The sequence below is a fragment of the Staurois parvus genome, unplaced genomic scaffold, assembly GCF_062004578.1.
Source record: "Staurois parvus isolate SC_StPar_1 unplaced genomic scaffold, SC_StPar_1.0 ptg001733l, whole genome shotgun sequence".
Classification (NCBI taxonomy): Eukaryota; Metazoa; Chordata; class Amphibia; order Anura; family Ranidae; genus Staurois; species Staurois parvus.
In genome coordinates this window covers 599,148-626,165 of record NW_028319529.1, presented here as the reverse complement: position 1 = coordinate 626,165, position 27,018 = coordinate 599,148, and the positions used below count along the sequence as shown (strand labels likewise).

The 27,018-nt window shown below is 41.6% G+C and overlaps 1 protein-coding gene across 1 annotated transcript in view; it reads left to right on the top strand.

Annotated features, from left to right (window-relative positions):
- Positions 1-18,826: 18,826 nt before the first annotated feature.
- Positions 18,827-27,018, top strand: part of LOC149434565 (vomeronasal type-2 receptor 26-like) — a 52,835-nt gene continuing 44,643 nt past the window's right edge. Inside the window, exons 1-2 of the mRNA XM_089663636.1 lie at positions 18,827-18,960; positions 19,325-19,613. Coding sequence (XP_089519762.1) covers positions 18,827-18,960; positions 19,325-19,613 — 423 coding nt within the window. The remainder of the gene's footprint in view (positions 18,961-19,324; positions 19,614-27,018) is intronic.

The following is a 27,018-nucleotide window of genomic DNA, read 5'->3' as shown; positions in this document are numbered from 1 at the left end:
GCTATAGGGCGGAAGGGCTGAGCAAAATCATATATAAATGTGTGTGTATGTATATGTGATTTTGTAGGGGGTGCATGCATACCGCCCTACCCGCGCCATCATTGGCAGCTCCAGCTATCAATCACCGGGTCCCAGCCGAAGATTCCCCGACGGCACCCGGTGATCGCTGGGGAACACTGACAGAGGAGAGGTCTGTATGTAAACAATACAGCTCTCTCCCCTATCAGAACCAGCACACTGATTTGTATTGCTCTGCATATCAGAACAATACAAAGCAGAGTGCTTACACAGTAAAGCACACACAGACAAAATAATAAAACAGCACAAAGCATACAGTTAACCCTTTAATCACCCCAGATGTTAACCCCTTCCTGCCCAGTTATTAGCACTGATCACTGTATTAGTGTCACTGGTGATGTCAGTGGCAGTTAGTCAGTTCCCCCCAGTGTTAGAATGTCCGCCGCAGTCCCGCTATAAGTCACCGATCGCCGCCATTACTAGTATAAAAAAAAATCCAGTTTATATACCGCCATTTGTAAACCAATTCATTTACACGTATTGGGACTTTTTTTTTAGCAAAGACATGGAGCAGAATACATTTTGGCCAAAATTTATGATGAAATTACATTTTTTTTACATTTTTAACTGGATATGATTTATAGCAAAAAGTAAAAAATATTTTTTTTTTCAAAATTGTTGTTTTTTTTGGTTTATAGCGCAAAAAAATATAAAGCACAGGCAATCAAATATCACCAAAAGAAAGCTCAATTTGTGGGAAAAAAAGGACATAAATTTCATTTCATGACCACGCAATTGTCAGTTAAAGTAATGCAGCGCCGTGTCACAACAAATGGCCTGGTCAGGAAGGGGGGTAAGTCCTCTGGAGAGCAAGGGGTTAAAAACAAATTAGGAAAAAATAGATTCAAAATGATACAGCAATGTAAAATTGGCTAACAGCCAGACAGGTTTATGAGCCTAACTGGCATATGCCTAACTTTTATTTTTTCTATGGGGATGGGGGAATGTGGTAAATGTGAGTGGTATTATTTGGGTAGTTTAGGTATACATTGCTCTTGCACTTTCTTAAAATGAAAAAAAGGTCCCAATATTAAGAACAAAAAGGCAGCAGAGTTCGGTGATTGCACAGAAAGCTAGCAATCTGATTTAAAGTATGGTTTCCTAACTGACCCTGATTTCTACCTGTGAAATTTTTCAGCTTTCTTATCCTTTCCCTGTAACAGCTTTTAATATACTGACACTATGGCTTCCCTGTGGCCTTCCCTATGTTTGTGAGGCGCTGTCAAAGCGTTCTTTCCTCTCTAGGGAGGTTTCCAGTTCTTCTGAAGCTGCTACCCTTAGGAGAGAGCTACTGAGACAAGAGATTGCTGTCTGGGCCTCAGCAAAGCCTGGGCTGAGGGCCTGGAGGGTACTGTCCTAAAGTCCTGGTCTGGAGAAGGATCTTTTATCTCCCTCACTGAGGATTTACATGTGGATACTAGGTGTCAGAAAGCTCCTAGGAGATTGTGAGTAAGACTCAATTTGGTACTGTAGTGTGTGCTACTTTAGTAAAGATTTTCTACTAATACGTTTGTCCTCCCATGGTTTGCTGTTATCATTTTGGAGTATCCTTTGACCCTAAACCCTTCTTCTGTTCTTCAGTAATAAATTATAAATAGACATCCCATAAACTGAACCTGTATTGTCAGTGTGCTTGGATCTGTGCTTGTGGGACTGGTAGCCGCCGTGCTGGTAAGGAAGACCTGGGTCATATTCAGCTGCCCCTTTGGGGGTAAGCACTGTATCACGTATGGTCCACAGAGATGTTAATATTTCAGCTATAGCTCTTTCAATTGGCCAATACCTTCATCATTACTTATGATGCCGCAAAAATATACACTGCTCAAAAATTGTAGAGGAACACTGTTTAATCAGCGTATAGCTTCAAGTCAATTAAACTCCTGGGATATTGATCTGGTCAGTTAAGTAGCAGAGGGGGTTGTTAATCATTTTCAGTTAATTTGGTGTTAATTAAATTAACAACAGGGGCACTAGATGGGCAACAAAGAGATGACCCCCAAAACAGGAATAGTTTTAGTTTTAGGAATAGTTTTAGAGGTGGAGGCCACTGACATTTTTTCCCTACTCATCTTTTCTGACTGTTTTTCACTAGTTTTGCATTTGGTTAGGGTCAATGTCACTACTGGTAGCATGAGGCCGTACCTGGACCCTACAGAGGTCGCACAGGCAGTCCAACTCCTCCAGGATGGCACATCAATATGTACCATTGCCAAAAAGTTTGCTTTGTCTCCCAATACAGTCTCAAGATCATGGAGGAGATTCCAGGAGACAGGCAGTTAGGAGAGCTGGACAGGGCCGTAGAAGGTCCTTAACCCATCAACAGGATCAGTATCTGCTCCTTTGTGCAAGAAGGAACAGGATGAGCACTGCCAGAGCCCTACAAAATGACCTCCAGCAGGCCATTGCTGTGAATGTATCTAACCAAACAATCAGAAACAGACTTCATGAGGGTGGCCTGAGGGCCCGACATCCTCTAGTGGGCCCTGTGCTCACTGCCCGACACCATAGTGCTCAATTGGCATTTGCTAATGAACACCAGAATTGGCAGGTCCACCACTGCCGCCCTGTGCTTTTCACAGATGAGAGCAGGTTCACCATGAGCACATGTGACAGATGTGAAAGGGTCTGGAGAAGCCGTGGGTCAGTGATGATCTTGGGAGGCATATCCATGGAGGGACACACAGACCTCTACAGGCTAGACAATGGCACCCTGACTGCCATTAGGTATCGGGATGAAATCTTTGGACCCATTGTCAGACCCTACGCTGGTGCAGTGGGTCTTGGGTTACTCCTGGTGCACGACAATACCTGGCCTCATGTGGTGAGAATAGGCAGGCAGTTCCTGGAGGATGAATGAATTGATACCACTGAATGGCCCCCAAGCTCGCCTGACCTAAATCCAGTAGAACACCTCTGGGATATCATGTTTCAGTCCATCTGCTGCTGCTAGGCTGCGCCTCAGACTGTCCAGGAGCTCAGTGATGCCCTGGTCCAGTTAATGGAGGAAATACCCCAGGACACCATCCATTGTCTCAAGAGCATGCCCCAACATTGTCAGGCATGCATACAAGCACGTGGGGGACATACAAACTACTGAGGACCATTCTGAGTTGCTGCAATGAAATTTCAGCAAAATGGACTCGCCTGCTGCATCACTTTGATTTTCAGGGTGTCCTTGAATTCAGTACTCTGTAGGCTGACAATTTTCATTTCCATCAAACGATGGGCATCCTTACATTCCTAACACATTACCCCATCCATGTCAGTATAGATATCCAGCAGAAGATATTTCTCCATTGAAATCTGAAGTGTTCCTTTAATTTTTTGAGCAGTGTATATTTATATATATATATATGTATATATGATTTTGTTTTTGAACAAATGACATTTTGAGATGTAGAGCCAATGAGGTCAGCTCCTCTATGCCTCTAATTACAGATTTGCCTTAAGTCTTATTGACCAATGTTGTGTCGCCGTACCTTCCAGATACAAATGCTGAAGAAAATATTCAATTCATTGATTTTCATCCCTCTATTCATAACTAGTAAAGACAATTATGTAAAGAAGCCAGCATGTAGCCTGGAAATGGTCCAGAAGAAGCCTGAATACTATTCCAGAGATGGAGATGCCATCATAGGAGGAATCTTACAAGTATCTCTATCTCCAACTCCCCTTTATCCCGTGACATTCCACTCTCATGAAGTCCCAGAGGACAAATGTTTGACGTAAGTAAATTATGTTGATGGAAAGTAACAACTTTTCCCACCTGACACATACCTTCCTCAGACATAAAAAGTAGCAAAAGAACATTTCCAATACGTTAACAGATCATTCCTTTCATATTGAGGGAATGAAAACCTCTGTGACCAGACTAAATGCTTCAGTTTCAGAGACCAGTGACAACTTTTAAACTGTGTGGCCAAAGGATTGCGAGATTGATTTTCAGGGTAGTTGAGGTTTTAATTTGTCTGGTTGTTTTTTCTAAATCTAGTTACACAGTTAATAAAGTTTTAAAAAAAGACCAATAGGGATAACAACAATTGTGTGGTTCTAAGTGTAGACTTTTATTAAAAATTAAAGTATAATTACCAACATGAACTCACTTGAATTAAGTAAGAAGTTGGCACATCAATCCTGTAGGCATCTGCAGAGCTTGTCAGGGAAGCTGCAGGTATAGCAGAGTAGTGCCTGGAAGCTGCTTTGTGGTATACGTAGAGTTCACCAGGAAAGCATTGCCAGGCAATGCAGAGTTTGTTGCAGAAAGTGGTTGGGTATGTGGACGCCAGTGGAACCAGCATAGAACTTACCCCAGACCAGAAACCAGAAGCTCGATGATGTCAGGTGCATAAGCGAAGTAGAAGGAATGACGTCAATCATTGAAGGTGTTGTTATGCATTTCAGGGCTTTAGAAGCCTCTTTCTCAAACCTGGAGGAACGGGTGAACCACAAAAATGTATAAGAGAGGGGCATGGATGGATATCTTCATAAATATTCATAGGGACATGGCATATTGGCTATAGAAATAAACTTGGCAAAAAGGTACACAGCAATACATACTGATGAAAAGGAACAAGGCTGAATTAACCACTTGCCCTCCAGAGGATTTACCCCCCTTTCCAGCCAGGTCATTTTTTGTGATATAGCGCTGTTACTTTAACTGACAATTGCACGGTCATGCAATGCTGCACCCAAATGAAATTTACATACTTTTTTTCCCCACAAAAAGACCGCCAATTATGGAAAAAAAACTATATTTTTGACATTTTGCTATGAAACATATTCAGTAAAAAATAAAAAAAATTAAATGTCGGCATAACTTTAGTCCAAAATGTATTCTGCTCCATGTCTTTGCTAAAAAAATCCCAATACATGTAATTTAATTGGTTTACATGAAAGTTATAGCGTTTACAAATGGTGGTATATATACTGGATTTTTTTTTCTTTTACTAGTAATGGCGGCGATCAGCGACTTATTGTGGGACTTAGGGTTAACTGTGTGCTGTTTTACTATGCTTTCTGTGTGCGTTTCACTGTAAGCACACTGCTTTGTATGGCTCTGCTATGCAGAGCCATACAAAGCTGTGTGCAGGAGCTGACAGAGGAGAAATTTGTATTGTTTACATACAGGTCTCTCCCCCCATTGGTAATACTCAGAGATTGTTGAGTGCCGGCTGGGAATCACTGGCCAGGACTGGGTGATTGACAGCCAAGGTCAAGAATGGCCGCGTGTGCACCCCCTACCCGGAACTGCAAAATCGTTTATATATATGTGAATTTGCGCACCGGTGCCACCCTGTAGCAATATTTCTGCTATAGGGTGGTGCTGAAGAGGTTAATGAACCAGATAAATTAATGAAGATACACATAAAAATAAAATTGAAAGTAACATTACGGAATAAGAATAATTATTTTCACCTTGACATAGGGTGGAATAAATAGGTTTTGACATAACAAAAGAAATAAGTGCTGATGAAGGATAAATAAATTGGCCTAACTACTACAAAAATGATGTGTTGGGATCTGTTAAAGGAGAAATAAATGTAAAATAAATGAGTTGGAGAATTGTGTAAACATTGAAGAAAATAAATATAATAAAGTAATAAAGATTACTGGGTCCAAATCACAGTGTTCATCCCAATTTTATCATAAAGCTCAGTTGGAGACAGAGTATGCAGAGTAAAAATCCCAAAAGTCTCTTGTTCTCAGAGCTAATTGAACCTTTCAGCTTTGGAACAGGTATTGAGGATGTTATCTATAATCCACACCTGCAGCCCTCTCGTAGATCGTTCACATACTTTTTAACTGCTTCCGCAGAAATACTGCTACAGGGCGGCACGGGTGTGCAACACCATATATATTTACGTGATTTTGCAGTTCCGGGTAGGAGGCCTCAGCTGTCAATCACCAGGTCCCGGCCGGTGTTTTCTCGCTGGCACCTGGTGATCGCCGTGTATCTCCGACGGGGGAGAGGCCTGTGTATGAACAATACAGATCTCTCCTCTGTCAGCTCCTGCACACTGCTTTGTATGGCTCTGCAAAGCAGAGCCATACAAAGCAGTGTGGTTAAAGTGTAAAGCACTCACACAACGCACAGTTAACCCTTTGATCGCCCACATGTTAACCCCTTCCTGGCCAGTGCCATTAGTACAGTGTCAGTTCTTTTTATTAGCACTGATCACTCTATTGGTGTCACTGGGGATGTCAGTGACATCAAATCAGTTCCAAAAACCAGTGTCAGAATGCCCCCTGCAGTCCTGCTATAAGTCACTGATCGCCGCCATTACTAGTAAAAAAAATAAATTCCAGTATCTATATCGCCATTTGTAAACGCTATTATTTTAACGTAAACCAATTAATTTACAAGTATTGGGAATTTTTTTTAGCAAAGACATGAAGCAGAATACATTTTGGCCTAAAATTTGATATATTTTTTATTTTTTTACTAGACATTTTTTACTGGACATAACCCATTACTGCTCAGTGTCATTAGTACAGTGTCAGTGCCTGTTATTAGCACTGATCACTGTATTAGTGTCACTGGGGATGTCAGTGGCAGTTAGTCAGTTCCCCCCAGTGTCAGAATGCCTGCCGCAGTCCCGCTATAAGTCACCGATTGCCGCCATTACTAGTATAAAAAAAATCCAGTTTATATACCGCCATTTGTAAACCAATTATTGTACACTTATTGGGATTTTTTTAAGCAAAGACATGGAGCAGAATACATTTTGGCCTAAAATTATGACAAAATTAGATTTTTTAAATTTTTTTACTGGACTTATTTAATAGCAAAAAGTCTAAAATATTGTTTTTTTTTCTCAAAATTGTCATTTTTTTGTTTATAGCGCAAAAAATAAAAAATGCACAGGCGATCAAATGCCACTGAAAGAAAGCTCTATTTGTGGGAAAAAGAGGACGAAAATTTAATTTGGGTGCAGCATTGCATGACCGCGGAATTGTCAGTCAAACACAAAAAATGGCCTGGTCAGGAAGGGGGGGGGTGAATGTTCTGGAGGGCAATTGGTTAAAACACCTTGGTACACTGTACATCTATGTTCCCCTAATCTCACTCTCAATGTACTAATGGTCCTTCCAATGTACAATAAGGGGCATGGGCATAATAAAGAATAGATTACCCATTTGGTAGAACTGTATAAAAAGTGGAGATGGGGTAAGTTTTGTCATTTTTTTTAAAGGACTTTAGACCATCTGGAAGAAACTTGCAGTAGAAAACCATCTGATGGGCAAAGGGGTTGTGGTTATAGATGTAGTTAGTCTCCCACATCAGGGGCGGACTGACAACTCATGGGGCCCCCGGGCAGTAGGGGATCATGGGGCGCCTGTGTCCTTGCCCAAACTCAAAAAAGCCTATGAAAAAGGTACCAGGGGCATCTCATGGGGCCCCCTACTGACTCCGGGCCCTCGGGCACTGCCTGAGTTTCCAAATGGTCAGTCCACCCCTGCTCCCACAAATCTCCGCATGGCGCAGTTGATGTAGCTCGGGGCAAACTTGCTCCTCATAGCTGTGCTTATGACCATGAAGTAGAACTGATTATCAAACAGAATATAGCTATGTTCCAGGCAGTATATCATAGCTTCCAGGATGAACTGGGCTTGTTTATAATTCAGGGCTGATTGAGTGAACAGAACATGTTCAACTGCCTGGAGGCCTATAGTGTGGGGAATAAAGGAATATAAGGAACTTACAACTAACGACAACCAACACTAGGATGATTCCCAATAGTTTTTGGAGTATTAATGAGATGGGTGGAGTCACGGATGTAAGAGGGCAATTCCTTAACCACTTCAAGTCTGGATGCTTTCACCCCCTTCCAGTCCAGGCCAATTTTCTGCTTTCAGTGCTATCACACTTTTAATGACAATTGCGCGGTCATGCAACACTGTATACATATGACATATTTAGCATTTTTTGAGACAGATAAAACTTTATTTTGGTGGTATTTATTCACCACTGGGATTTTTATTTTTTTGCTATATAAATGAAAAAGTCCAAAAAATTTTTAAAGAAAGTGTTTTCTTATAAAATTTTGCAAATAAATAATCTTTCTTCATAAATCTTGGCCAAAATGTATATATCTTTTCAGTAAAAAAAAAACCCAAATTAGTTTATAACCAAAAATTATAATTTTCAACACTTTTTAATTTTTTTTTTATATATATTAATATTTATGTTTTTTAACATACTGTCACCCTAGCAGTACAGTGTTACCACAGTGACACTATACTACTTGTGTGGCGTGATGAAGATTTTTTTTTCTCTTTTTTACACTGATTGATTTTACACCCATAAGGGCTGTAAAAGCAATCATCCTACTCTCTGGCTGCATTCCTGCAGCCATTGAGAAATACTGTGAGAGCTGTGATTGGTCACAGCTTGTCACATGGTACAAGACTGTTGTGAATGGCCTTGTAACATGTGATCTCTGTGATCAGTCACAGATTTCACAAGTAGTAAGCAGGGGCGGACTGACCATTTGGAAACTTGGCACTGCCCGAGGGCCCAGGGTCAGTAGGGGGCCCCATGAGATGCCCCTGGTACCTTTTTCATAGGCTTTTTTGAGTTTAGGCAAGGACACAGGGGCCCCATGATCCCCTATTGACCGAGGACCCCATGAGTTTTCAGTCCGCCCCTGGTAGTAAGCAATGATGTCAAGATCCTGTACAGTGATCCTCCGGACACAGTGGGCACTGATGCCTCAAGGAAAAAGGCAGCTTGTTTCTTATTGAGTACCCTATCAATTAGTGCCTCATTGATGAGGGACCTTAATTAATCCACTTCTATGGCCCTGTACACATGCGCTGAATATCGGTTGGAGTTGGCTGATTCAACAGAAATCAGCCGACATTCGGCCCATGTGTACACCATTTTATAAATATGAATCGGTGTCCAAAAAATATTCTATAATAACCTGTGAAAAAAATCACTAAGGAAAGTCTCACTTTCACTCTTGAAAGTATAAATCAATAATACTAATAAACCTTCTTAGTGTCCATACAATTGTTGCGTGAAAAACCCCAAAATTAAAGTACATAAATCTGTCTTCCAATATAAAACTCGCCGTATAAATCCAGTGGGTGCTGTGTACCTCAGTTCAACCATAGAAAAAAAAGTTATAATCCTACACCCATAGTTAATCCAGAGGAAGTAAAAAATAAAAAAACAGCAAAGCATGATCCAATTTGCTCCTGCGGGGAAAAAAATTCCTTCCCGATCCCCCAAGAGTCAATCTGGATTAACTTTACCTATAAATCCCCCCTTATGTATTATACATGGAGATCATATCCCCCTTATGTATTATACATGGTGATCATACCCCCCTTATGTATTATACATGGTGATCATATCCCCCTTATGTATTATACATGGAGATCATATCCCCCCTTATGTATTATACATGGTGATCATACCCCCCTTATGTATTATACATGGTGATCATATCCCCCTTATGTATTATACATGGAGATCATATCCCCCCTTATGTATTATACATGGAGATCATATCCCCCCCTTATGTATTATACATGGAGATCATATCCCCCCTTATGTATTATACATGGAGATCATATCCCCCCTTATGTATTATACATGGTGATCATATCCCCCCTTATGTATTATACATGGAGATCATATCTCCCCTATGTATTATACATGGAGATCATATCCCCCCTTATGTATTATACATGGAGATCATATCCCCCCTATGTATTATACATGGAGATCATATCCCCCCTTATGTATTATACATGGAGATCATATCCTCCCTTATGTATTATACATGGAGATCATATCCCCCCTATGTATTATACATGGAGATCATATCCCCCCTTATGTATTATACATGGTGATCATATCCCCCCTTATGTATTATACATGGAGATCATATCCCCCCTTATGTATTATACATGGAGATCATATCCCCCTTATGTATTATACATGGTGATCATATCCCCCTTATGTATTATACATGGAGATCATATCCCCCCTTATGTATTATACATGGAGATCATATCCCCCCTTATGTATTATACATGGAGATCATATCCCCCTTATGTATTATACATGGAGATCATATCCCCCTTATGTATTATACATGGAGATCATATCCCCCCCTATGTATTATACATGGAGATCATATCCCCCCTTATGTATTATACATGGAGATCATATCCCCCTTATGTATTATACATGGAGATCATATCCCCCTTATGTATTATACATGGAGATCATATCCCCCCTTATGTATTATATATGGAGATCATATCCCCCCTTATGTATTATACATGGAGATCATATCCCCCCTTATGTATTATACATGGTGATCATATCCCCCCTTATGTATTATACATGGAGATCATATCCCCCTTATGTATTATACATGGAGATCATATCCCCCCTTATGTATTATACATGGAGATCATATCCCCCCTTATGTATTATACATGGAGATCATATCCCCCCTTATGTATTATACATGGAGATCATATCCCCCCTATGTATTATACATGGAGATCATATCCCCCTTATGTATTATACATGGAGATCATATCCCCCCTTATGTATTATACATGGAGATCATATCCCCCCTTATGTATTATACATGGAGATCATATCCCCCCTTATGTATTATACATGGAGATCATATCCCCCCTTATGTATTATACATGGAGATCATATCCCCCCTTATGTATTAAACATGGAGATCATATCCTCCCTTATGTATTATACATGGAGATCATATCCCCCCTTATGTATAATACATGGAGATCATATCCCCCCTTATGTATTATACATGGAGATCATATCCCCCCTTATGTATTATACATGGAGATCATATCCCCCCTTATGTATTATACATGGAGATCATATCCCCCCTTATGTATTATACATGGAGATCATATCCCCCTTATGTATTATACATGGAGATCATATCCCCCCTTATGTATTATACATGGAGATCATATCCCCCCTTATGTATTATACATGGAGATCATATCCCCCTTATATATTATACATGGTGATCATATCCCCCCTTATGTATTATACATGGAGATCATATCCCCCCTTATGTATTATACATGGAGATCATATCCCCCCTTATGTATTATACATGGAGATCATATCCCCCCTTATGTATTATACATGGAGATCATATCCCCCCTTATGTATTATACATGGAGATCATATCCCCCTTATGTATTATACATGGAGATCATATCCCCCCCTTATGTATTATACATGGAGATCATATCCCCCCTTATGTATTATACATGGAGATCATATCCCCCTTATATATTATACATGGTGATCATATCCCCCCTTATGTATTATACATGGAGATCATATCCCCCCTTATGTATTATACATGGAGATCATATCCCCCCTTATGTATTATACATGGAGATCATGTCCCCCCTTATGTATTATACATGGTGATCATATCCTCCCTTATGTATTATACATGGAGATCATATCCCCCCTTATGTATTATACATGGAGATCATATCCCCCCTTATGTATTATACATGGAGATCATATCCCCCCTTATGTATTATACATGGAGATCATATCCCCCCTTATGTATTATACATGGAGATCATATCCCCCCTTATGTATTATACATGGAGATCATGTCCCCCCTTATGTATTATACATGGAGATCATATCCCCCCTTATGTATTATACATGGAGATCATATCCCCCCTTATGTATTATACATAGTGATCATATCCATCTTCCCAACTATAGAAGTTAAACTAACAGGTCTATAATTACTTGGTAAAGATTTTTACCCCTTTTTAAATATTGGCACCACATTGGCCTTACGCCAATCCAGTGGTACAATATCAGTCATTAAGGAGTCCCTAAAAATTAGAAACAATGGCTTTGAAATGACAGAGCTCAATTCTTTAAGGACCCGTGGGTGTATGCCATCTGGTCCATTTGCTTTATTCACCTTTATTCTGTCTAAATATTTGGATCATATCAATTGTGAGCCAATGTGAATCATCTGGAGCTGTGTCAATACCATGCCCATTATGGACAAGAGCTTCCCCATGCTCCTTTGTATACACAGAGCTGAAGAAGGGATTTAATAAATACGCCTTCTCTTTGTCCCCAGTTACCCACTCTAGATTATTTTGTAAAGGGCCTACATGCTCGGACCGGACCTTTTTAATATTAATATAGTTGAAGGATTTTTTTAATTTGGTCCTGCTATCTTTTGCAATCTGTCGTTCATTTTCAGTTTTTGCAGCCTTTATTTCATTTTTGCATATTCTGTTATATTCTTTGTAATGTTTAAAAGATGATAGCGTTCCTTTATTTTTATATTTAATAAAAGCTCTTTTCTTATTATCTATAGCTTTTTTAACTTTGGCTGTAAGCCACAAAGATTTGATTTTTAGCCTTTTAAACTTGTTGCCCGTGGGAATTTATTTTGCAATGTGTTCACACACAGTCTTTTTGAAGAACTCCCATTTCTGTGTTGTGTTTATCGATGCCAATATTCCCTCTCAGTCTAAGTCTTGGAGAGCAGCTCTCAGCTTTGGAAAATTAGCTCTCTTAAAATTTAGCGTTTTTATTTTTCCCGTATGTGCTCGCTGTTTACAGCTAACAATAAATGAAATCATGTTATGGTCACTGCTACCCAGATGTTCTTTTATATGGACATTCGTAATAACCTCATCCCTTTAAAACCAGACGCATATTAATTACACAGGTTCTGAGGCTAATTTAATGCAGCATTAAGTGAGTTTAATTACCACCTTACCAGCCACAGAACCTGTGTAATTAATATGTGTTTGGTTTTAAATGGTTGAAGTGGCAACACTAGTATAGGAAGAACATGGTCTCTGAAGACTTCAAGATCAGTACATTAATTTTCTCATGCTTGTTCTTCAAGTATCTCCAGGGTACAAATGTCTTCTGGATCAAAAAGGACAACAGCTTCAGACGTGTAAATTGTATTGTTATTACCCTTGTTTTGGCTGGCTTAAAACTTTTTACCTGTTAGAATTCTAACATGAACATGTTTAGCCCTGTTGTCAGGGCAAAATGAAGGCCTTTATGTAATTGAGTGGTCACTTCAGGAGAAAGAGTATGTGTAGACAAGTTAAATATTTTTACTGTGCTGACTTTTTTTTTTTTTTTTTAGAAAAAAGGACCAATGTCCATCAAGGCTGGTGGTGAACTGAACATACCTGGGTTTGGTTTGAGAAGGGTTTGGTGAATATTACTAATGCTAAAACCCTACCTCATTGAAGTCTGTAAGAGCTGAATGTAATAAGACAGTTCTGGACATTTTCTGGTCTAATGGGCAAGGGATTTTCAAAAACAACATGGATTTCTGGGCAGTACCTGTCACGTACCTGATGGGAGACTGAATTGACGAGGTCGGCCTCACTTGTGTCACTAGCCCTGACCCGCTGAGGTTGGAACAGAGGGAGTCTAGGGACCAGGGGGACAAGAGCGCCAGTGGTTGTTGTTTGCAGCTCTTGCAGATGATGACCTTGGAAGGCAGATGATCCTCTGATTTAGGCACCGTAATAACAGACAGAGCAGGTTCTGTGGATTGCCAGACGTGCAGCAGAACAAGGTAGGTATCAAGGAAAAGAGACTGGAGCAGGGTCATTGAATAGTCAGGGTCATCAACAGTCGGGCAGCGCGGTACAGAATCAGAAGGAAAAGCCAAAGTCAGGAGCAGAGCCGAAGTCAGGAACCAGTAGCAGGAGAGTAATCGAAGTCAGGTCAGGAACAAGCTGGGTTGGTAACGGAGGAATCGTACAGGAACAAGCAGGACACGGGAGAGCTGAATACCAGTCAGCACTGAACCTGAGCAGATGCACTCCTTAAATGGGCCGTCTGGTGCCAATCTTCGCCGTGCGTGTGTGCGATTGTGCGTTCCTGTGTGCATGTGCACATCCGGAAATTCTTCTGCGGAAATTCCTATACGCATGCACGTTCCCGATCACAATTCTTCTTGCCGGAAATCCCTTACAGTACCCTGGTGAACATAGTCTAAAACTAAAACATTTTTTTTTTTAAATTCAATTTGGCAGGTAGCAGAAATTTTAGTAATGTTTAAAAATTAAGGCATGTTTTTTCATTTTGCATAGAGTAAGGGAGGGTTTAGTTTTTTTCTTTTTCCATCTGTCCTATAGAAGAGATTTCCCTTCACTTTGTGTCCCATAGTCAAAACAGAAAGTGAGAGCATATCCTTCCAAAGTGAGGGAATCCCAGGGTGTCACCAGGGTAACCAAAACGAGTGCCCTCATTTGAAGATTTTCCCTCTATTAGTATCCTGATGTCAACACAAAATTTGTGATTTTCTTTAACTTTTAATGATAACAGTAAACAGGACAAAAAGAAATAGTGATTCTCCCCCCATCAGGGGCACAGACAGCTTTAAAAATCCCTCTAATCCCTCTCCATCTATCCAAAACTAAAAAAAAAAAAGTTTGCCTTTAGTTATACTTTAAAATAAAACATTATAAATAAAAACCTCTGTGAAATAACTTGCCTAGGGATGTCCTGACCTTGCCTGTGAAGCTCTTTTTTTTAGTTTCTGTGTTTTGTTGGTTACTGGTGGAACACTTTCATGAGTGCCTTCCGTGATATCTGCAGTTAATCACCTCCCTCTGCTAATACAAACCAATATACTCAAAGTGTTTACCTTCGCTGTACTATTGATGAGCTGCCCATCTCACACTGCTAGTCCCATCTTGATCCATCGATACCTTTCATAAACTTCCCAGTGAATAAAGATTGCTCCATTGTACCTACAATTTGTATATTATTTTCACGCTTACCATTAGGGGCTGCATCCCCATTACTTCTGAATGTCTTACAAGCACCCTTTAAAACAACACTGTTATTATCACCTGTTATAGTTTCCTACCAGTCATCTTTTTATTTGTAACTGTTACTCTACATTTGTTACCTCTTAATAAAATATTTAAGCAAAGAAAATATACAGTGCAAACATTGAACCTTTGAGGTAGCCATTCAGAGTATAACTTGTTTATCACCAATCTCCAATAATGGGGGATCTGTGTCAAACAATTTAATCCAATTATATCCATAGTCACTCCTTTGTCCAAGGTTTTACTTACGTCTCTAAGTGATGTGTTCTTGGTGGCAAAGGTTGATATTTTCACTAAGGCCCTGAAATCTTTTTTTTTCCAAAAAAATTTCTTTTTGTAAAGGAAGGTAGAACAAATACCATACATGACCAAAAGTCACACAATGGGGAACGGATTGTCGGTTATGTGTTAGAGAAGACACTAGTAACTTGTGATGAGGCAGAACTTGGTTTACTTGTGCGGCTTAAGTTGCAAACATACATTTCAGCAAAATGTAACAGCAGACATCTTGGTTAATGAAGAGAGAGAAGCGAACCAACAAGTTTTCAGATATGCACAACTGGTAACCTTAGTGTACAGTGCTATTTACTGGTCAAGTGATATTAACACACAATACTGTATATAGTACATGCTGTTGTATTCCCAACACGGATATCTCAGTAACATAACATAGATAAGCAGTAGGAACATATAAATGTACTTTAAAGGTTGTAAGCGAAGGCTCACCTCTGCGGAGGAGAATTCTGAATGTGGGTTAGAGGTATAGGTGTCTCAAGATGTAGAGGTGAAAAAAAGAGGGGGGGCAGTTTAATCGTCTAATGATAGGTGGGGGGGATTTTCCAAGGGTGCATGGGTGGGAGTTTCATCTTACAGATCTATTGGGGCAAAGAGACCGTGGGGGTGAGCCATGGTAAGTCCCTAAAAGAAAGCCAATTCCATGATTAAAGCAGTCATAATAGACCATAAAGACATAGTCTGGGAAGCGTACACTTTTAGAGAAACAGAATGGAAAAAAGAAAGAGAAAAAAAAAAGAGGGGGGGGGGAGGGCCTTGAAATCTTATACCTCTGGAGAATGGAGATCTAATGAGGACAAAACACGTAGCTAGGAAATTAAGGTTAAAGAATAATTCTAGGTATGGCTAATTTTACATAGTTACATTGGTCCATCTTGGACCAATATAAATATTCATATGCATGGCTGGGACAATGTGTGGGCAGGAGGGGTGGCTGCCCTGGGCACTGTGGTACCATGTGAGGTGGGGGAGGCACCACAAGTAGATAGGTGGAGGGTATTTGTGTTTGAAGAGGGAATTATTGGTATTATTGTTCTAAGAGTGGTGATTTGGGGGTTTTGTGTTGGGAAGGGGGATTTGCAGCATGGGGGAAAAATGTGTACTGAGAGGGGGAATTTTAGGGGTAGAGGATTTGTGCTAGAGAGGTGTTTTATTTTTTGGGGGGGTGCATTCCAGCCGGGGGGATTAGGGCAATAGGGGGCAAAGATTTGTGCTGGGAGTAAGAGGAATTTTTGCTTACAGGGTACACATGTAGAATAGTGCTCAATTATTTATTTTTTGGGTGGGGGGGTATTTTTGCTGACACATAATGCTCATAATGCACAGTTTGGCATGATCACCCTGGGTTCACCAGCACTGTTCATATACCATAGCTGTGGGATCCCTCTAGAGGATGGAATCATTAAAGTTGACAAGGCTGCTCCAGTGATTTCCACTAGCTTACAAGTCCCATGCCAAATGGCTGCTATGATGCATTCTGAACACAGGTGGTAGGTTGCTTGACATGGGTGCCATTCAGAGTTTGCTTTGCATTTTCTCAAAGAATGCAAAGAGTTCTTTGTTCGGAAGAGGTATAGAGTTGGGGCAGTGACATCAACTGTAATCAGAGTATGTTTTGCATTTATTAAGAAATTGTAAAGCATTCCCTGAATGGCACCCATGCCAAGTGGCTGACGTCCTTTGTTCACAGTTCAACAAGACAGCCACTCAGAGCAGGACCCAGAAGCTAGTGGAGATCACTAGAATAGGGGTGCCTACTACAGGGATTTCCAGGATCTGGCAGGATCCCACAAGTATGAAGTATGGTATATACTGTACATATTTGTAACTATGTAAAAATATCCATACCTTTAATTCTTCTATAAAAGTAAATTTTCTGTCCTAATTACTTCTCTTCCCTGGAAAATTCTATAGCACTTGTACCTAGCATGTACTATGCTGACAGCTTCCACTACCTGCCTAGTTTAAATACTAGGTACTTAAACTGGTTTGGGTGTGTTTTATGATGCAATCACGTAAGCAGGTGCCTACAGGGGTATTGTATGCCTTTTCTAGTTAGCTGGTCTGCCCTGGCTGGGAAAAGGGTTAACTTTTGGAACCTCAGTTCCTGGGATTTTTCTAGGGCAGGCCTTTCATCTTATGATATACATAAATCGGGGAAGGTCCAGTTCAAAGGAGGCAGATGCTCTAGGAAAGGTTGGAGAGAGATCACTTGCTAGTTTGGAGCTTTGCTGAGAGAGCCAGCATGTAGCCCCACAAGACGACGGGAAGTCTGGAGGATACTACAAGTTTTGGATATTGCCCTTTATGGACTCACACCTGTCAAAAGTATGATTGAGCAGTCACCTCCGCTAGTTAGCTTAGGGTATTGGACTGTGTTGTTCCTGGTATTTATTGTACCATGAAGACATTCAGTGAAGTTTTTTAAATCGTTCTAAAGCCTAGTCCTAAGATACTCTAAAGGCGTGCATGATGGTTCTTGGCGTATGAAGGAACAGAACCAGTAAAAGCACATACAGGGATGGAATAAGTCCATTATAAAGGCTAACTTAGCAGGAGGAGTGTAACAGCAGTTGCAATGGGTAACTAAGGACTAGTGTAATGTGTTTCGCAGTCTGTCATGAAGCATGATACAAGTAGCAAGGGGTTCAGTGTTCTGACGTCCCCCAAGTTCCCAAACATTCAGGATCGAACCAACGTTATGGAGATCCACAGCCCGGCTGCATGGTATGGGAGTTAACAGGGTTCACGCACGAGTTCCATGCTAGTGCATGGCGGAACCCCATTCTCTCACTGGGAGTGAGGTGACAAAAGCATGTTGGCTGGGTAGAGATGGAATAGGCTCAGCAGTGTCCCTCTTAAATGCAACAACTCATAGACAAGCTGTCTAGTGCCATGGGATGGCAGGATTCACAGATGGACACTGTACTCTTAACTATTTCACATGGTGTACAGCTCATCTCTAATACCCACCTGGTCCTGGGCATCGACGAACATGCACACAGGCCAAAGGTACCCCCATATGCATTGGCAAGGTGACCCCACCCACAATCAGTCGCATGTACAGTTGATACTGCTAGATGCCACAACAAGAGGTTGTTGGGAGGCCTCATCAAAATGTTGCCACAGAGCCCTATGATCTGTAGTTATGTCCTGGAGAAAAGTAAAAAAAGTTTCCCTTCTGTAGAGGCAAGCTGGAAGGAGGAGAGCAGACAGGGAGTTGGAAACAGGAAATGCACTTCTGTTTTTATATTGTACACAAAAAAAGATGTAAGATACTTAACATTTTTGTATTGTGCTTATATTTTTGTATACATTTCACCAAGTTATTTTCCCATTAAAGCAAACCTTAACTTCCAGAAGAGATTTCCATTCTAACACCCCCTCCCTATCCATAAATCTGGGATTTTATAATTTTTTTAAACATATTTTTTGTCCTGCCCCCACCAGTATTCTCGTCTAGGCCAGAATGATGTGTCACTGGTCTTGCAACCTTCTGGGATACTTACATCACATCTTCAAAGAAGCTAAAGGATTGTCAAACAGAGTGGCTGGGGGCAGGCCAGAGGGCAAGATGGGGGGCAGCCCCACACATCATTGGAGCTGGCTGCCTACCCCTAGAGGAGGAAGCCCGCTGAAGAGGACCAAGATAGTGGCATTGAACCTCCTGAATAGCACCCGAACAGTGGACAATGCTGGATTCGTTATGTGGGTGAGTATGTGTATTGCAGAGAACTCTAGAATACAGGTAAGATGTGGTGGGGAGGGGGGTTGCAGTTTGGCACCACTTTAAACAATTTATTGTTTTTTCTTTGGCTTATCTATTTTCTTTCCTCAAATTTGGACTATTGTATTTTTTGTTTGGAATCTATGATTAGGTACAAAGAATAAAAAGATTATCTTCGAAGGCCATGACATTTTTTAAAACCTTTTTGTTTTTGTCAACATATTTTTCTGTTTGGAGACATTGAACAGCTTGCATAAAAAAATAACATTGTTTGTGCAATATTTAATGTGTATTGTCAGGTGCATTTATTTTTCATGCAAAATAATATTAACTGTCTCTCTTCAGTGAGCTCATCTATCTGAAACATCTTTTAGTCTTCATCTTTGCCATAGAGGAAATAAATAACAGAACAGACTTGTTGCCCAACATCACGTTTGGTTTCCAGATTTTTGATGCATGCAATAGAGAATATAAAGCTATACAAAGTGTGCTGAATGTAATATCCAGGTTGGAGGACCCAGTTCCAAACTATGATTGTCATAAGAAGAGCAAAGTGGTTGGGTTCATAGGTCACAAGATGACTTCTCCATCTTTGGCATCAGCAGCACTGACTGGGGTCTATGGATATCCTCAGGTAATATGAATGTTTACTTAGTTTAAACAGACCCTATCACCAACTTCACAATTTTATGTAAAAGCACAAATTAAGTATTTTTCAACAAAAGTGGTTGAAAGGTCTGAGGTATAAAACATATCAGGAGAGACTTCAGAAACTTAATATGTATAGGGAAAGGGAAGATATGACTGAAACCTTTAAATACATTACCAATGTGAATAACGTTCAGGAGGGCAGCGACCAGGGATGATGGTGGATGTGTAGCTCCTGAGCTCTGCTCATCCCCGACCTTCCTGGCTCTCCCGTCACACTCCACAGCTTCCACTACGCTTCGGGTGAGTCACATCAGCTCACATCAGCTCCGCACCCGGCCCGCACCCGCTCCTGCGGTTTCTTTCCAGGCCGCAATACCCGGCCTTGAGTGCCACTAAGAGTCTGAGGAGCGATCCCAGACCTCCGGCGGCCACGGAGGGTACTGCAGCTCACTTCCCATCAGAGCAGCCAACAGCTCTAGCTTTTAACCATCCCCAGATGGAAGAATCTGAGCACCAGGTCATGACAGGAGGGACAATAGTCCACCCTTTACCAGGGAATCATCCACACTCTACCTCGGCGTCCCAGCAGGCTTCATCTTCTCTCACAATCTCTGTGCTGGACGATAAATTGCAAGTATTTTTATGCAACATTACCGCTTCTATATCCACTATAGTTGGAATATTGGCTTTGGACCTCAAAGAGGAAATAGCCCAGATCGGAGACTGCATGGATCAATTAGAGAATAAGTTTGCAATACGTTCATGTTTTGGAGGAAGACCCCATATCTGAAGCACTCCATGTCCCAAATGCAGCTCCAACAAGAAGACTTGGAAAACAGGGAACGTCGCCAAAATATCTGTATTTGCAGTATGTCCGAATCAATTGCTGACTCAACTACACCGCTTCCATGGTTCCAGAAGCGGATTGGTGAATAGATATGGCTCACGGCTCTCTGGGCCCGAAACCTGCTGAAGGCACCAGACCACGCAACGTCATAGTCAGCTTCCATTTTTTTCAAAGCAAAATAGCCTTATTATCTTCAGTCCGCCACAAATCTTCTTTGGAATTTAAAGGGGACAGACTCCAGCTCTTCTGTGACCTTTCTCCAATTACCCTGGCCAAATGGTGGGCACTGAAGCCGATCACCACACACCTTCAGCAACACCATGTCCCCTATCACTGGGTGTTTCCCTTCAAGCTGGTCATTTCCAAAGACAACACCCAAGTTGTTTTTTGTGATCTTCATGAGGCAGACTCTTTCCTAAAGCAGCTGGGACCATCGTTGTCAGATCATGCGTCTTCATTGCCGCCTACCCCATCTCACCCTTCCACAACCACCAACAAGATCTGGACACCAGTTTGTGGGGGTCGGAAGCGACTTTCTCATACCCCACAATGCCCACGTCCTCCTCGATCAAGCGATCCGCCTACCTGATTTTCTTCAGGGGTGATTTCCTGTGGTAATTCCAGTACTGATCCTTCCCCCTTGATCTCTACATTGTTTCTACATTGTTTCTTTGGCCGGCCAAGTCCTTGTTGGGTGCACTTTTTTCTTTTGTTTTTTGGCTGGGTTTGACGACTTTCCTGATGTGTCGGATGTCGTGTTGCCCCCAATTTCATCTAGCCATTGGCCTAGACGACTTGGGTCTAATTATTGTTCCCAAGTATATATCTCTAAGGATATCTATGTCTCCCACTGCAATTTCTATTTTTTGTGTTATCTTAATGTTATCTGTTTTGTTTCATCGATGGTATTTCATTTATTTTCCCTGCTGGTACACATGCTATATCCATTATTATTTTATGATGGCCTTAAGGTTTTTGTCATATAATGTCAAGGGCCTTAATGCCATCCAAAAATGGTGGATGGCTTTGAGGGAATTTCGATCCTCAGGAGCAGACATTATTTTTGTCCAGGAGATCCATTTCAAATCAAATGGCTCTTTTTGTTTTGCCTCAAGATTTTTTACCCAAGCCTACTCGGCTTTTGATCCCTCCGGATGGCTGGAGTGGCAATTCTGATTCTGGTTAGGACACACTGCTCCCTTCGGGTCGTTTCCTCCAAGGTCGACCAACGAGGTTGTTTCATTATTTTGGAATGTATGCTTGGTGACACTCCCCTTGTTCTGTTGAATTTATACGCCCCGAATACGGGTCAATTGCAATTTATTTCCGAAACACTTAAACACTTGCCAACTTAGGTTCCTCTTCCACTCCACATGTGATTATTGGGGGTGATTTTAATTTAATTCTTTCCCCTCATAAAGACAGAAAAGTTCTCTTCGAGTCCACACCCTCGAAGCGGCAATGCTCCTCTTCAAAATATTTCACAGATTGATAAGGGAGCATTGTCTCTTTGATGCCTGCCGGATTAGACACCCTCTCCATAAAGTTTACTTTCTACTCCACTCCCCATCGTAGTTTCTCCTGCCTGGATCATTTCTTCATCTCTGCCCCATTGCTTCCTCTCCTGGTTGCCTCTGAAATCAACCCTATTACATGGTCCGATCACGCCTCTTTAGCTTTGAACCTTTTCTTCCCTACCGTTATGCCGAAAACATGTCACTGGCACCTTTCATGCACGAATCATCTTCGGGACGAACTTTCTCGAGGACTTGATATGTATTTCAGTCACAATGTTGGCTCTGTAGACCGTGTGGGAAGCCATAAAGTGGTATTTCGGGACTCTGTATTTCTATGGGCTCCCATTTAAAAAAAATCCTCAGCGAGTGCCAAGGCTTCTCTTATTCGCCAACTGTCCTTGGCTGAATGACGTCTATTGGCAAAACCGTCCATTTCTGAGCTCCATTCGCGACCGAATCAAGGTCCTCGATTCCTGTAAGTCTGCACAATCCCTCCTTTGGGTCAAACAGAAATTCTACGAATTTTCTAATAAACCTCACTGTATGCTAGTTAATCGTCTTAAAGCACAATCCCCCTCAATGATGCCAGATCATCTAATCCAACCGAATGGGAACCCTACCTATGACCCCCATGTCATGGTCTTTCTTTTTGGCTCATATTATGAGAATCTCTATAACTGTTTGACCCCAGACCTTCATCTGCCCCTTACAAAATTATCTTTTGACAGTTTTGTTGATCCCCTATCGCCTCCCGAGGCTATCGCCCTCGGACATTGCAGCCCTTAATGCGGACATCTCATCTGAGGAATTATTCGACACAGTTAAACATCTCCCCTCCTGCAAAACTCCAGGACCAGACGGATTGCCCTATTCTTACTATACGTTCTTCACTGGTATCCTGGCCCCTTATCGCCTCTCTCTTTATTGAGATCTTTTCAAAGGTGTCACACCTCAGGCTGAGTTCTCCCGCGTGTATATTTCGGTTATCCCCAAACCTGACAAAGACCACTCTATTGTAGATAACTATCGCCCCACTGCTCTATTGATCTCCGATTACAAGATCTTCACTAAGATCTTGGCCAACAGGCTGTCCAGATTCATCTTCAAGCTCATACACAGGGTTCAGGTAGGTTTTGTGCCTGCCAGACATGCTGCAGACAATACCAGGAGGTCTATTGATCTGGTTGTCCTGGTTAACCGATCTTCCATCCCTGCTATATTATTGAGTTTAGATGCTCAAAAAGCTTTCGACCGCTTAAGTTGGCCCTACATGTTTATGGTCTTGGAGAAGTTTGGCTTCCAGGGCCCATTTGTGGCAGCATTGAAGGTTCTTTATTCTTCTCCCTCCTCGCAGGTCAGATTAGCCTCCTTTCTTTCGTCCCCCTTCCAGATGTCAAATGGTACGCGTCAGGGCTGTCCACTTTCTCCTTTATTGTTCATTCTCTGTTTGGAACCACTAACTATTGCCATCAGGTCTAACCCAGATATACGTGGGATAGCCCCATAGCCCTGAGTACAAACTATCCCTGTTTGCAGATGACATCCTCCTCATACTCTCGAACCTTCACACCTCCCTATCCGTTTTATATAAGACCTTGAGACAATTCGGGGCCCTGTCAGGTTACAAAGTTAATACATCCAAAACTGAGGCACCCCCACTACACATTCCACCCGTTGTTCTATCTTCTCTTCAAGAGTCCTTTTCTTACCGCTGGTGCACCCACTCTTTAAAATATTTTTTTCTACCATGTTACCCTCATTGATCCTGGGGAAGCCTACTCCCTTTGAACGTCTATGTATACAGGGTCCACACCAAAGGGGTATTATTTCTAACACATATAGACTCCTTATGGACGCTTCCCCCCTATCTAATGATACTCATCTTTACATGTGCAAGTGGTCCAAGTTTTTACAATGTGATATTGATCTGATAATGTGGAAGAAAATTTGGGAAAACGCACCTAGATCTTCTGTTTGTGTGGTCTTTAACCACTTCCAGTCTGGACACTTTTACCCCCTTCCTGTCCAGGCCAATTTTCAGCTTTCAGTGCTATCGCACTTTGAATCACAATTGCGCGGTCATGCAACACTGTACCCATATGAATTTTTTAGCATTTTTTTGAGACAGATAAAGCTTTATTTTGGTGGTATTTATTCACCACTGAGATTTTTATTTTTTTTGCTATGTAAATTTAAATGTCAAAAAGTTTTGAAAAAAAGTGTTTTTCTTATAAAATTGTGCAAATAAATAGTATTTCATCATAAATCTATTCAGTTATATTTTTAGTAAAAAAAAAATAACCCAAATTAATTTATAAACAAAAATTATAATTTTTAAACTTTTTTTTTACATTTTTTGTATATTTTTTTTATATTATTTATTAATTAATTTATTTTTACATACTGTCACCCTAGCAGTACAGTGTCACCATGGTGACACTGTACTACTTGTGGGGGGTGATGAAGATTTTTTTTTTTTACACTGATCGCTTTTACACCCATAAAGGATGTAAAAGCAATCGTTTCTCCTTCTCTCTAGCTGCATTCTTGCAGCCATTGAGAACTACTGAGTGAGCTGTGATTGGTCCCAGCTTGTCACATGGTACAAGGCTGTTGTGAATAGCCTTGTACCATGTGACCTCTGTGATCATTCAAAGATTTCATATGTAGCAAGCAAGGATGTTACAAGTGACATCTTGCTTACTACTCTGAATGTGATCACTGATTGGCCAATCAGTGAGCACATGATCGGGACTTCGTACAGAGGTCCCGTCCGACGATCGGTGTTCCACTGTGCACGGAGGACACAGCGGGCACCGGATCGCGGTGCAGCGCGCTCCCAGGGAGTGCGCACAAGCAGGGTACGGGTAGGTCGTTTATAAACGGCCACTCGACCCTGCACTGCCACCATCCGGCCGTTTATATACAAGGCCGGACGGGAGATGGTTAAAGAAAATATATACAAGATTATGAAGTTGTGGTACAAAACGCCTGAAGTTGTCCACGCCTATAACCCGAATGCTTCTTCTGCCAGCTGGCGCTGTGGTAAGGACTTTGGCTCTCTCTACCATATTTTTTGGACATGCAGATCCATTACTCCTTTCTGGGAAGAGGTTCTGTCCTTGTTACAATTGCTATTGTATACCTCTCTCCCCTTTGAACCTTTATATTTTTTACTAAGCCTACCATTCCCGGACCTACCCAAATCGTCCAGGAAACTTTCCGTGCATGTTCTGACCGTGGCCAGGAGGAGCATGCGTATGTGTTGGCTATCCTCTATACCCCCTTCAATGCCAATTTTGTATAAAATTATTGCTGATATAAGATAGATGGAATATTTATATATCACCCTACATACTTGTTCGATTGCTGTGTTTGAGGCAGTATGGAACTCATGGGATACTTTTATTTCTTCTTTACCTGCCCAAAATGTACGGTCTTAATAACCTCTACACTGTTATTTTGTGACATTATATGTCCTGTACCTATGCAGTTCTCTACCATCGATGTACCTTTTTTCTTCAAATGTGATGTTTGTATATTTACGTGAAAACCAATAAAAATTGTTAATAACAAAAAAAGGTTCAAAGGGCAGTATTTTCAATATGAATCTAAGATCAAGAACACGGGAACATGACCTCAAACTAACAGAAGAAAGTTCAAAACCAATCTTAGAAAGTGAGAATCATAGGTATGCTTCTGGTGCCGCTGGAGGCTGACAGCAGACAATAATCACCCCGCCGGCAGAGAAAGGAAGATGGGAGCAGCATCCCAAGTAACTCTAGGAACTTGACAGTATAGATGAGGACGAACACCGCTGAAACCGATCCACAGGAGTCAGAGAGAAACAGGATGTAGTGGGATGGCTTCAGCCGTCACTCTGGCCATGCCCATAGGGGGCTTGGTCACAGACTTGCTGATTGGCTTCCGCAGTGCACAATCACATGGTCAGGGGCGGACTGACAACTCATGGGGCCCCCGGGCAATAGGGGATCATGGGGCCCCTGTGTCCTAGCCCATACCCAAAAAAGCCTATGAAAAAGCCAATGAAAGGTACCGAGGGCATTTAATGGGGCCCCATACTGACCCCGGGCCCTCAGGCAGTGCCCGAGTGCTCAAATGGTCAGTCCGCCCCTGGCCATGCCCGAAATCTGGAAGTGGGCAGCGACGTAAGGGTACATCACTTTGCCTACAGCGACCATCCGTCCTTAGTAAACTGCAGGCAGGTACCGCATAGTGGTTAAATTGTCAGTTTAATGGTATCTTTCTGCCCCTTTGTTTTGTGTGTAAACAAACAGCCCAGATTCCACTCATCTATACCAAACCCTCAAGGGAGGCTCCAGACAGTTTTTGAGGGGTGTTGTGAGGGTGCTGAAAGTATAAGTGGAGGTACTAATGTCTCTTTTGGGCATGGCCAAAAAAGTGGGTGTGACCAAGGGGGGACATGCCCAAAAAGTGAGGCTTTTTTCATGGTCTTTCCCATTGTATAGACAAAATGGGGCCTTGGTGCACACTAAAAGAGTGTTAGAGTAAAATAAACCCAGATGAGACTAGCAGTGATATCCCTATCCTTCCACAGCAAGTGTCAAGGTCAGCAATAATCCCAGCAAGTGTAAAGGCTAGAACAGCATAAATAACCACTAACAGGGAACAAAAATCAACACCCAGCCTGGCAAAATAATTAGCCTCAAGAACAGAATAATAATCAACCCCAGCCAGGGGCGGACTGACCATTTGGAAACTCGGGTCAGTAGGGGGCCCCATGAGATGCCCCTGGTGCCTTTTTCATAGGCTTTTTTAAATTTGGGCAAGGACACTGGCCCCATGATCTCCTATTGCCCGGGGGCCCCATGAGTTGTCAGTCTGCTCCTGACCCCAGCACAGCACAATACTTAACTATCAGCATGGCAAAATAATATTGCACTGCACAACAGTTAGCCTCCAATAATGCACAATAATTAACCCCTTAGCATGGCACAACAATTAACTCAAAGCAATGCACGATAATAAATCCCAGCATGGCA